Source organism: Paramacrobiotus metropolitanus, unplaced genomic scaffold (genome assembly GCF_019649055.1).
Source record: "Paramacrobiotus metropolitanus isolate TYO unplaced genomic scaffold, Prichtersi_v1.0 Parri_scaffold0000101, whole genome shotgun sequence".
Lineage (NCBI taxonomy): Eukaryota > Metazoa > Tardigrada > Eutardigrada > Parachela > Macrobiotidae > Paramacrobiotus > Paramacrobiotus metropolitanus.
In genome coordinates, this window is record NW_026570321.1 from 154,689 (window position 1) to 167,684 (window position 12,996).

A 12,996-nucleotide genomic window follows, 5' to 3' on the forward strand; every position below is an offset into this window, starting at 1 on the left:
CACTGCGCCAGTGCGGCCAAACAGTCGGTAATACCAGAGCACGCCAAAAGCATCCATAATGCCTTATCTTTCCAGCTCAAACGGAGCACTCGGGCGGTACTCATTAGTCCGTCTACTGTTGGGTACCAAGAAAACCCAAATAGGCAGAATAATATTAATACTGCGGCACGGAGCTGTTTTCTGTTCCCGCTGCTCAGACGAAGCTCGCATAAAGGCAACGATCGCTGTATCCAGATTTCAAAATCCCAGAAGGCGATTATTAAGCAGAGATACCCCAGAAAAGGCCAAATTCGACTGACAACCTTGATAAAGCTTTTCATTAGCAAAGCAGGCGACTCCAGAGCGAAGCCGATCTCCAATGTCACAAGGTTGTATAGAAAATAAATCATGGTTCCGATCAGAATTAAAGCAGAACAAATCGTCAACGCCCAGTCAAAGAAACACACAATTTTCGGATGCCCTTCCTGTCTCCGTTTTGGCCTTGCTACACTTCCCAGACATCGCATAATAAACAGACATAGAAAACAAATTTTCTCTAGATACGAGTAACTACAGTTATCAGGGATGTTGGTGTTCAACATTTTGGCAAAGGGCATTGTTTGACTGACGTTAACTGAGTCTTACAGCTTTGGCGCAACTATCCAGTCCTTGCAAAAACGCATACATATACTCGTATGATGGCGCATGCTCTCACGCTTTACGCGTAAGGATATTGTTAGCTTTGGTATGTAAATATTTACGGTTGCGGCGAGCAGACCTTTGGGAATTCACCCCATCCCCTCTTGTCAACTGATACAAAGCGACCCAGCGACACTAACTGGGTAATCAAAGCACATTCGAATCGCTACTGTAAGACATGTTGCATGTACTGCATTCTTGTTTGTTTCCTATTCCCGATAAAGATTCAGTCGATTCTGGAATGAGACTGGGCTAATGTACAGTATTTCTTATTATGGGTATAACGTTGTAAAATGGCCCTAGGCCTAAAATAAGCATAAACCTGCCGTGACATTAGAAATGTAGGAGCACCGTTTTACCACCAAAATACAGTACGAGTACTTACTGGTTAGAGCTTTATATAACAGCACGACATATACCTGTTGTACAGTACCTGCATATATACAATACAGAGTACTGTATCACACCGTATGAACGAATTTATGCCAGCATACATGACGGCGCTGAATTCTTCCACAAAGAATATTATTTTCATTATCAGTAGAAATTTGGCAGCATGTTGCGTGCAAAGGAAACCATAAAAAACTTTGTTTTATTTTTGTGTGTAGCAGCTGTGTAGCACAATGCTTCGAGCTTACCAATCCAAAAAGATTGGAGTTCCTGAACAGCAAATAAGCTATAAAAAATAGTACGTACACAAAACTCGTCGCTGCTCATTTTTTCAGATCATCTTGTACAATAGAGTTGCGGAGCGAACTGGTGGTTGATGGATCCTTTTTTAACCGGCTAAATTGCCGCTTAAAGCGATTCCCCCACCTTTGTAGAATCGGGCTGGGAATATTGGGATCGTTTGATAAAGAGATACTTTTTGTTCGACGAGCATCTTTGCGGATTTGATCTTCATCAACGAGCCAATAGGTCAAAAGGTCACCTTTGCCTTTCATGTGCACCACCCCTCGAGGCTCCAGCTGATAGCCTCCTAGACTATCTAGGAGGACCTTACACTGGGGACTGCAGTGAATCTTTTGAGCTGTAATTTACGGACATTGTGGATAAACGAGGTACTGCAAATAGTCTACTCACAAACTTTTGTATTTGCATCCACGGAAAACTTACGTAGACCAGTAGATTCATATCGGGAAGTCGTGTTTACGGTATCCCCAAACCTGCAGCAATATTAAGTAATCAACGGTGTACCTCGTGCAATCTTTGTAATAAATCTTTTACTTGCGATACACAGACAAAGCTTTCAGTGTCCGTACCAGTCTTTACAAATAATCAGATGTATCTAATCAACTTTAATATTACTTACAAGCAATATCGTGGCATTTTGCGCCCGATTACCTGTAAATAAAGTCAGCGCTTCAGTGAAGGGTCAATTGACGACCAACGTCGCTAGCTACAGTATTACACGTTTGCCGCCGTTTGCATTACACGTTTGCCGCTGCCAGTACAAAACCATATCCATTTCTCAGTCTTCTTTTAACAAATGGCAAAGTTCCAAAATTCAACCAACTTAGAGACGTACTCCAGTAACAACAGGACCACTGTGGATCCCGATCCGTAACAGAAGCGGCTGGTCAGGTCTGTGCTGAATACGAAAATGTTGAATTTCTTCCAGGAGATGTAGGGACATGCTGGCCACAACCCCAGCATGAGCATCACCGTTGCGTATAGGTAGCCCACTGCAAACCTAAATTTTGATGTCATTACGTTTTATTCACCATAAACTCGCTCAATCCTACCATGTAGCTATCTCCAATAGTTTCCACTTTGTATGCATCGTAATGCTCCAACAGAGAATCGAACAACGTGTAAAGGTCATTTAAAAACGCCACAACCTACAAAAGACAGAGACTTAAAACATGTGTCTTTTGCTCTTCTGTTAGGGAACTGACTCACCTCCATAGGAGTGCTCTCAGCGCTCATGGCAGTAAAACCCACTAAATCAGAGAAAAATATCGTCACGCTTTCGTATTGCTCGGCTTCCACTTTTCCCTGCTTTATAAGTTGCTCAGCCACCGGCCTGCAAAATATCACTGTTAAACGCTTACCCACAAACGATAAACTCTTATCCACAAACCAAAAATCTAGTAGTAATAAACTGCTATGCCATTTTTTCGATTGAGTACCTTGGCAGTATTTCGAACAAAAGCGTTTCCGTTTTCGTTTTCTCCTTTTCCAGTTCTGTCGTTCTTTCCGCCACTAACCCTTCCAGATTATTTGAATAGCGCTGCAAGAGCGCTAATACATTGTCCATAATGGTGGGCTTCCTACAAAAAGCCACGAAGAATGTTTCTCGTTTGTAAGGTATAGAAGCAAATGCGTTCTCTCACACTTGCAGCCGTTTTTTAATAGTTTGGAAATCTGGCCGCTGTGCAGGATCTTCACTCCAGCAATCAGTCATCACACTGACAACGTAATCCGGAACGTCCGATATTTCTATGAGATCCGCCGGTCGCGGTCGCAACGGTGCTCCAGGTCTTCCCGTTCTTAGAGCATTGATCAAATCTTGAGAGGTTAAACGGATTCTTTCAAACGGACCCTCGCGTGCATAAATTTCATAGAGTATTAGTGAGAACGAATACACATCGCCAGCTGGTGTGCCTGCTGGTGGACGATGCGGATCGCGGAGCAATTCGGGCGCAGTCCAAACCAGACGGTCAAAGTATTGGCGAAACTCGCACAGCTCAAATAGCGGATCGTAACTCGCACCGCGTCGGAATTCGTGCAGACCGTAATCTGAGATTTTCACGGTGAAACGGCTGTCTACCAAACATTTAGTTGGCTTTAGATTACCGTGGCTTTTTATTGGACTCATATGGAGATAGCACATTCCCTAAAAAGTAGCACACTGATGAATAAACGGTCAACCACCCATGGAACGGCTTGACTTTACCCTAACTATATCGCCAACCATAGATTCCATAAAGAGGCAATCTAAAACGGTCTTCTCATCGTACAGTACATCGTGCAAACTTCCTCGTGGACAAAACTCGGTTACAACACACACTGGCTCCAAGCTGGCACCAATAAAATTGCACAGGTTGTCATTGCGTAAACTATGTGCCTAAAAAATGAAACAGTAAGTCTTGACTTTTTTGTATTTTGTAATCTAACCTTTCTCTTTTCCTTGAGTACCTGTATAAGCTCTTTAATGGCTTCCGATGTCAACGTTACCTGCGGTTTCTTCAGTAACTTTACCGCAACAACACGATTATTGTAGAAGCCCAGTTCGGTATTGAGCTTTTTGGGTACCCGTACGTCAACAAAAACCGCATCCAGAAGCCGCGTCACCGAGGTCACACTGGTGGATATGGCGCATTCGCAACCGTCCTGATCCAATCCGTGTTCCATGTATTTTTGCATCTTCTCGACATTCAACTGTTCCCATTCAATCTTCCATATCCACATTGCGGCTTCCCGTTTGGCCAACTGATATCTGCGGCAAAACCCAGTAAAAAAGTAACTATTATGTTATTTATGTACAGTGGTTGCACGTAACCTGCACCAGTACAGTACGTTATTAATTAACTCATTTTCTTGTAACGTTATTAGTTAACTCACAAGCTTCTTGATTACTTGTGGCTTATTCAGCTATAGATATACTTACTCAACTTTTAAATTTAGCGTTTCAAATTTGCGAATTTAGAGTTGTACGGTAACAGAAACAAAGCGAATGATTTATGAAAGCGGGTTCTCTCGAAATGCTGTATAATACACTGCGACTACACACCTGTACAAGATCATTCCCGCAATCAGAGCAAAAACCACCAATACAAAGATACCGGCAATTCCCAGAATAAGGTACCAATGTGAGTATTTTTCGCCTTTAGACTGGCATTTCTGCATATCGAATCCACAAGCCGGTTCGTCAAGGGGAGCACGACCAAATGGGAAAGAAAACGTTTCGTTGTTTTTGTAGGCTAGAATCTGAAACAAAGTTATGCTTTGGTTATTAAACAAAGATACTAAAGTCGCAAACATTTTACGAGCATTTAGCGGCAACTGTGTTGACTGACCGGTAAGTCGCTTCTGTTGCGGTCATTCAGTCGAAAGAAAGCAACATCATACAATCCAAATTCGGAATGGCTCGCATTGACAACATGTTCTTTTAGCGCAAGCAGAGAATAATTCCCCTGGGCGGTCCCATTCCGTCCGATGTAACTACCGAATCCCATGTAACTCTGAAACGGTCGATCCAGAATGTAGTTTACTAATGCCGTTCCGCGTTTCGGGTTCCGACAACCGGTGGGATTAGACAGGCACTCGTTCAGGGCTCGCGCATACATCATCACCGCATCGTACAAATGAAACGCCGGCTCTTTCACGTTGAAATCGTGCGCAGCGCCCAAGGTGAAATTAAATGGCTCCTTCTGTAAATAATAGTTGACCTTTTCGGTAAACTCCGCATGATGCTGGGCTGAGATTGGCGTGGGAATGACGCCCAGAAAGGATTTGAATATGTCAATGGATGTATTCGAGATGGTGTCTTCAAACATACCTGTGGATTCTGAGTTTAGACAGGTAATCAGTATAAATAAGTGTATTAGTTCAACATGCAGCAAAAATGTTAGGCAAACACAAAATTAACAACCGTCGAAACCAGGCACACGATATACTCTAGTACTTGTAATAACATACGATTTTATTTTGTCAGTAATTTTGTGTACAAGTACCTCGTATGTATCTAGGCGCGTCAAATTTAGCACTGGAAATATATCTGTCTAAATAAACTCCAACCACAAAGTATTCTCCTTTGTGTCAGATAGGGTAAAGCTACTGATGGTTTATGGTGGTGAATGACCTTTACTAAACAGCTAACTCAGGCACGACGCTAACCCAATCGTTCTGCTAACGGTGACCTTTATACAGACTCATTCAGACTAACAGTGCAACAACATCTAGGACAAGAAGATATGCCAGAGAACACTTCCCAAGACCAGATATTCCAGAGCTGCTAGCTATGCAAGATGACATTAATTCATTCACAAGGAGTTCTTCTCCTCAAGCACTCAGAAGCGATTTCTGATCCAAAATATGAAAGATGACAGAACACGCCTTCAACTTAAAACACTCATAGACAAACCATGAGACAACATTTTATTGATTGTTTTATGAGAGATCAAAGTACACTTAACACTTTACTAATTGGCTGATACTTTCTGGCCACTTCCTTCCGTTGCAAACCACATCAAAGTATAACTGTCCATACAAAATGTACTTCAACCAGTCGTACTCGTGACACGCTCCTTCTTTGGACCGTGACGTCCTCGGCACGAACGTCCACAGGATCCATCCGAACATCCATTGCTGACGAAACTTAAGACAGCTGACTTACAGCCACGAGAACCGTTGGCTACATGGAGGCCCCGGGTAAAACTCCTGGCGTAATACAGCTGACAGGTGGTGGCACGTGGTCAGGTCAGGAACATAATACGATGTTGAAATTTGAAATAAGATTAGGACAGGAAATGTCCATTGATGGCACCACAGTTAACATCAGGAAAGGTCACGAAAAAATAACGTCAGGTAGTACCACAACAGGTAGCGGTACAGACTCAGACCATCCATAGGTGTAAAAGCGATAGCAATAACTGATGAGAGAACTTCCGCGGCACATGATATGCCGCAGCGCATTCACAAAATACCAGGCGCCGACAGCCAACCTGATATCTCTCCCAAAACATATACGCACTTCAACATGGGCGCTAATGACCACCCTGTTTCCATACTACGGGCGCTCTCGACCAACCCGTTAACCAAATCCAATCCCACTTCGCAATCAGCATCAGCTGTCACTCCGTATCCACATCATGCTGTCCTCCGCATCCACACTGCATCTACTGCAAAGATCACGCGCACCTTCTTAGGCTTTGGTGAATTCCGCTTTGGCAAAAGTTAGTGTCCGCAGACGCTGGACCAATCTGCGCTGAATTATTCGACAAAACATCCCTTATCGGTCCATTCACGGTCAGAACAGCACGCTTCAGTAGCGGATAAAGCTGCATAATTGTGTTGCATCCAGTATATTTACTGCACGTGGCATGTCGCGATTTATCCAGTTCATTATCGACGAACGCATCTCACATTGAACAGCAGGGCTCTTTACTTATGCTGTCCTCGCTGCAGGTCATTGATCTGCTGGCTCATTCTCATCTGCGGTGACTGCAAAAACATTCCACCCAACCTTGGCGCTTCGGCCCGCACAAGGCGCTCATACGAAAAATCGATCGATATAGCCGTGCATGCAAAACTAGGGAAACGGAAACCAATAAAACTGCAGTCCTGCAACTCAAAGAAAACAGACAAAGAAAACAGAAATGTACACTGTATTGAACATGAATACATGCGACAACACAACACATGGTGCAAACCAAACGAAGATGCAATTTTCACTTTGAAAAAAAACGCAAAATGAAACAGAAGAAAATGCCATCTTAACCAAAATGTGGTTGATGTAACTTGAAACCAACATTTAACCAAGCATAATGCGCCCGCGTTAAAACCAAGGAAACAGAAAGGTTTATTAATGCAACATGAGTAATCGAACTTTAGTCACATGCCGGCAACTTGGTGGTTCAGTGCGTTACGCTTCAATGCGTAACGTCTGAGTCAGTGCAGACATCTGACAACATACGAGCGCATTGCACCGCATTTACTGCTGCCGCTGTAATATATTCGCACAAGCCTGTTTTTTTATTTTGTGCGTCCTACACGCAGTTTTGGATGCATGGAACATACAGACAGTTCCGCGTGTTTGGAAAAGTGAGAAATAGACCACTGTATTATAGTCAGTTACACAAATCATTAAAAGGTTAGTCGTACAATTGCGCTGTCTGTGAATTTTAATTTCTAACCATAGATTTATACAGATCACAAATTTTGACATTTTTATTTGTTTTAGGTGAATAAATTCTAGTTCTATTGACAATAATCACCGATTAAATAAATACAAGTAATTGTTCCACTTTGCTTGGCAAATTGCAAATTTTAGAGCCTTCCAATATACAATTTGTTGAAAGCAGGTATACAATAAACTATGACTAAAGTAACTGACTATTAGGGCTTCCCCATGGCCAGTTAAAACGATTGGATAACTAAACAGGAACTTACTTGTACCTTAGTTTCAGTGAAAGTAACGGTATTTTACCACAGTTTTTCAAAAATTTGTAGCAACATTCTGAATTAGCTGATGTTTAGACTGCAAAATCATTACTGACAGATAAAAATTTATAGACAACAGGCGGCAAAATAAATCATTAATTTAACACTATCAACTCTCTAAATTCCTCACAAAAATCTCATTTCTTACATCATCATCATACACAATTTTGTTTGTATATTTTTGAAAATGCACCATTTACAGACCAGGGCCCTGACTGTCCATGGCTAAAATGAATAATACAACTTTATTCACTCAAAGAAAAATTTTATTTTCAACACACAGCTATAACTAATATACTCCATACTGTCCGCCTGTTGCCTTACTGTCATAGTTTTATTTTTAAAGGCTTTGAACTAACACGCAAAAAATTGATCGACGATCATTAATTATTATTATTATTCTTTAGTTTTACACCTGCGCTACTTTGTATACCGTACTTTCTCATTACATTTCGGACTTATTGCCACGTTAGTTTTTTATCGATGTATCATGTTTACCGACAACCGACAAGTACTGTTGTTTTCTTTTAATGTCTTTAAGCCTCTCAACAAACCTATCAACAGTATCTGGTCTGTCTTCGATAACTGCTGCTTTCAGTTCAGGTGGCATGTGCTCAAAAATCACGCGTACTTTTTCCTGCTCTGTTGCAAGAGGGTTTGTTATGCGAAGGTAATCGAGAATCTCGAAAACGTAACCCAGAGGATTTTGTAATGGATTATTAGAAAAGCTTAGTGATTGCAGATCAAGGTCGTACGCACTTTGCCAAACACTTTAAGAAACTCTTTCTCAGTTTCATCCCAGTCTGGTAGCTTAGTTTTATTCGTAATAAACCATTTTAAAGCGTCTTTGTTTAACCGCATCGGAAACATTTCTTTCAACTTTTCATTATCCCATTCGAAATATTCACCAAAAAGTTTGAATTTTATCAGAAAATCTGCCGCCGATTCTGAGTCTTGCCCAGAAAATGACGGCAAATCTGCAAGGTTAACCTTCCGGTCGACTTTGGCAGGATTTAATTTATTTAAAGCATCAGCTAATTTGTTTACTGCAGCTGCATCCATTTTGTTCTGTACAACTGCACCAACAAATTTTCTCTCCTCAAACAACTCTAGGTTTGCAGTAACCGGCAAAATATCGTTATCCTGAGAATTAAGAAACTCGTTGTTATTCCCAGTAACCGTACTATTCAGATCATTGGTTGTAACCTTGCTCGCGCCTGTAACCGGCTCTTTACTGGTAATCGGCTTCACTTTGTTACTTCTACTTTTTATGGCTTTTCGCTTTTATCAACAAGCTCCCTTTCACTCACATGTGTTAACGGTAAGGTGCTTCTTGTAGCAGGCATAGCTTATTGCTATTATTAGCCATTGTAATTCAAGGTTAACAGTTACAATTATCATTAGAATTATTACTTAAAGCAGAGCTAAATTATCATTACAACTGGTACGAGTATATTGGCATTGCCGTGCATGTTAATAAATCACATGTACAGAGTACACAACAAAGGTATGTACCCGTTGTACCGGTATTTATGTACCAACAACAGCTACGAGATTGCGCCGCGCGTGTACATGTGCACAAGCCAGGATGAACACGGCAGTACAGACTTACACAGTGAACAGAAATACAGAGGAAACTCAGCTTTTTTTTTTGCTCAACAAAAGTTATCACTTACATAAGCAAGTGCCGGTAACTGACACTGTTTACTATAAAGTTGATGCATTAAACAAAACGCTGCCCAACAATGCTGAAACGTGTACTTGCATGCTGTTAACTACATCAGGTTACCGGCAAATAATATTGCCGGTCACGCCCAAATAAAATACCGGCCGCGAACGTTACGAAAGCAACAACGAGGCCACAAGAGTTTCATCACATCTACGGTACAAGCCGATAAACAACAGCTGACAAACGCATGGTATGTCGGCGGGTTACACAGACTAGCACAGCTATTGTAGTTAAACGAAAGTTATGATTAGCATAATAATTACTGTTCGTTGACCTTGTACCTCTTTCTATCTCAATGGGTATATCGTTCCCACACTTCCGTCTGGGTTAAAAACTTCGACTCTTTGTACACATGGGACATAAGAACAAATATTACCTACGTAATGCACCAACTGCTGTATCCCATTACTTTTAACACTGACTTCTATCTTACTGAATCGTAACCTGGTATCAAGAACAAAAGTTAACCGATACCATTCACGCTGGTGTTCCATTAAAAGTCACGTAGTAACCACATTCCATGCAATATCGTGCAAAACGGAACAATTTTTTTAACGCAGGGAGAAATGACTCATCGCAACAAAATTAAACAGCATGCTTCACTAGACACGGCTATCGATCTGCCACTTACAAAATCCGTGTGGTTCTTCAACCGCGAATTCACCCGCGTCACCCGGTTGGCACCGTGCTCGCCGGCATCCAGCTGCATCCAATCCGCAAGAACAAACACAAAGGTATCCCACTGTAGACCGGTAACAGGCAGGCGATCCGGGTTCACAGGTAAAATCGCACAGGTGAAATCGGACAGGTAACAATGACTATTGCATTTAGTCGACTCGATAAACCACACAACCGCGCGTAAAAACACATAGAATGACTTTCACCACCAAATGCCCTCCATGTCAGATAGGGTAAAGCTACTGATGGTTTATGGTGGTGAATGACCTTTACTAAACAGCTAACTCAGGCACGACGCTAACCCAATCGTTCTGCTAACGGTGACCTTTATACAGACTCATTCAGACTAACAGTGCAACAACATCTAGGACAAGAAGATATGCCAGAGAACACTTCCCAAGACCAGATATTCCAGAGCTGCTAGCTATGCAAGATGACATTAATTCATTCACAAGGAGTTCTTCTCCTCAAGCACTCAGAAGCGATTTCTGATCCAAAATATGAAAGATGACAGAACACGCCTTCAACTTAAAAACACTCATAGACAAACCATGAGACAACATTTTATTGATTGTTTTATGAGAGATCAAAGTACACTTAACACTTTACTAATTGGCTGATACTTTCTGGCCACTTCCTTCCGTTGCAAACCACATCAAAGTATAACTGTCCATACAAAATGTACTTCAACCAGTCGTACTCGTGACATTTGTCAAGCAGTCCCTCTCGGGCCATATCCCTCATAAACGCTACATGGCTGTCAATGTATCCAACCACCACCACAACTAAAAATAGCGGTAGTTTATTTATCGGTGTCTGTCAAGTGAAAAACAAGCGGCAACGTACTGACAGCTAGATAAACCTACGCACTTCGGGAGGCATTCTTGATGTCTTGCACAATTTGCTTAAACGGTGTAGCGTCAGGGTCCAGTCCCTATGTAAAAACTGCAACTGCAACACGAGCTTTACGAGCCATTCATAAAGTTAACTGCAGCATTACTGTACCACATAAATGTATTTTCTATACATCCGGCTGAGCAGAATTTGTATTCCATTTTCTTCTAAGACACCTCGGATGTTTTCGCCCGCCTTCTCCTCGTCGAGTTCGTAAACGTTGTACACAAACGCGACTTTCTTCCAGTTGTAATGGAGTAGAAGAGAAGCCACGGCTCGACCGATATTGTGTACACGAGGCTGCATTAAGATCAAGGTTGAATATTCCTGCTTGGTATGGTCGTGGTTCACCCAGCGTCCGCGTTCATCCAGCAGAGAAATCGCCTCAGGTTTTGGACAGCCATACGACAGCATCAGTTTATTCACTCTCGATGCAAGGTTGGCTTCATCCAGACATCTGTGGTGCATAACCAAAATTCAGTTCAAAATTTTATTCTATAGTAACCTATTGCTAAAGTATTCCTACGTTTCATAAGGACCAATTATTACGTCCATCGGCTCGGACATCGTCCATTTGCCGGTGATGTTGATACTGTCAATATTGGAACCGAACGTATCTTCGTAAAAGAATTCCAAGGTGTCATTAAGCAGTAGATGATCTGGAACAAATATGCCGGTCAGTTATGCTAACTATGTGCACTTATTTCAGAATGTCAGGATCAGCGAGTAATCATCAGGTTGCAACGCTTGCTGCTGTTTTTTAACTGTTCAGCATCTAAACCTCGGAATTCTGTACAGATACAGTACTGTTATGCTGCACCTCCATTATTAAAAACTTCACGTGGCTCTGAAGATCTTCTAGTACCGCAAAAACTGGACGATTACTTGTTAGGAAATTCAATTCAAGAAATATACCTACATTTTTGAACTGGCGATACTTCGTGGTTTCAGAATTTTTTGTACAAAAACCTGCTCGGGTCTGTCGATACACGCCAACGTGCATTTTCTTAGCATATTTTCTATTCAAGCGTATTAAATAATGCATCAGTTCATTAAGAGCGGTACATACCAGGATGATTTTGATTGATCTCGTTAACCGCCAACGAAATTGCTCCGCTAATCCGATGGCCAATTCGGTCGTATATGATCGGGAAGGGTTTAGCGTACTGGGCTCCAGTGATGTATCCTATTTTAAACACTTTGCCTTCGGCAAGTTTCCAGCATATGGCAATTATGCAGGCACATATACAAACATGAAATGGCATGCGGCTTAACGATAAAGTTGACGGTTGAGAAGTCATGTTGCAACCGGAAATACCTAATTAAATTAGCATTTTCAATCGATAAAACCCACAAAAACTAAAATAACAGAGTCTGGAAGAATAAATAACACGTACTGTAGCATGCGTTTCACTCCAGTTGCTTGAAAATCACGGGGAAGGCAGTTCACATATATACAGATAAAAGATTCTTATCGCGCATTAAAATTACTCTTCGGTACAAAATGCAACACACATGAACTTTTAACTACCGCTGTGTTAAATGTGCGCAGCGACGGTTTGCCTGCGTACGACAGAAGCCAAAAAGTTGTACAACTTAAGCCCACATTCGCGCCCCGACTGTTAACAAGTCACGAACATCTTATGCCGCTTCCGCTTGTTCCATATGCAAGCGTCACTCATAAACCATAGCCACTGCTGGATTCCGGTGAGTATCAATCGAATATCGGCTTTCCAATGTTGTTCATCAACAAGCCGCTAAAGTTATTTATCGTCACTGTGTACGACGCCGACAGGGAAGAGATTGCCGTGGATGCGGTATAGTTGGCAGCCAACAGACCGCTTGGGAAC

The 12,996-nt window shown here is 41.8% G+C and overlaps 1 protein-coding gene across 2 annotated transcripts; it reads right to left on the reverse strand.

Annotated features, from left to right (window-relative positions):
* Positions 1 to 1,234: 1,234 nt before the first annotated feature.
* On the reverse strand, positions 1,235 to 12,537 carry LOC129597171 (receptor-type guanylate cyclase Gyc76C-like). 2 transcript variants are annotated; one of them, XM_055494629.1, is made up of 18 exons: positions 12,216 to 12,537; positions 11,673 to 11,805; positions 11,258 to 11,603; positions 11,123 to 11,186; positions 10,960 to 11,037; positions 5,358 to 5,435; positions 4,701 to 5,191; positions 4,415 to 4,611; positions 3,799 to 4,120; positions 3,578 to 3,748; positions 3,015 to 3,517; positions 2,811 to 2,951; positions 2,581 to 2,704; positions 2,424 to 2,519; positions 2,207 to 2,371; positions 1,991 to 2,022; positions 1,795 to 1,844; positions 1,235 to 1,708 (listed from the first exon to the last, which is right to left on the reverse strand). In XM_055494629.1, the coding sequence occupies exons 7-18, from the start codon at positions 5,178 to 5,180 to the stop codon at positions 1,392 to 1,394; spliced, it is 2,598 nt and encodes an 865-aa protein (XP_055350604.1). In that variant the 5' UTR covers positions 5,181 to 5,191; positions 5,358 to 5,435; positions 10,960 to 11,037; positions 11,123 to 11,186; positions 11,258 to 11,603; positions 11,673 to 11,805; positions 12,216 to 12,537; the 3' UTR covers positions 1,235 to 1,391. The 2 variants fall into 2 exon arrangements, with proteins under 2 accessions (XP_055350604.1, XP_055350605.1); XM_055494630.1 differs by lacking the exon at positions 5,358 to 5,435 and having other exon boundaries at positions 3,820 to 4,120; positions 4,701 to 5,182; positions 10,206 to 11,037.
* Between the last annotated feature and the right edge of the window lie 459 nt (positions 12,538 to 12,996).

Coding starts and splice junctions, on each gene's coding strand:
- LOC129597171 (XM_055494629.1), bottom strand. CDS start 5,180: ATGTTTGAAGACACCATCTCGAATACATCCATTGACATATTCAAATCC. Junction 4,612..4,700: donor GCAACAGAAGCGACTTACCG/GTCAGTCAACAC, acceptor ACTTTGTTTCAG/ATTCTAGCCTACAAAAACAA. Junction 1,709..1,794: donor ATATGAATCTACTGGTCTAC/GTAAGTTTTCCG, acceptor CGTAAATTACAG/CTCAAAAGATTCACTGCAGT.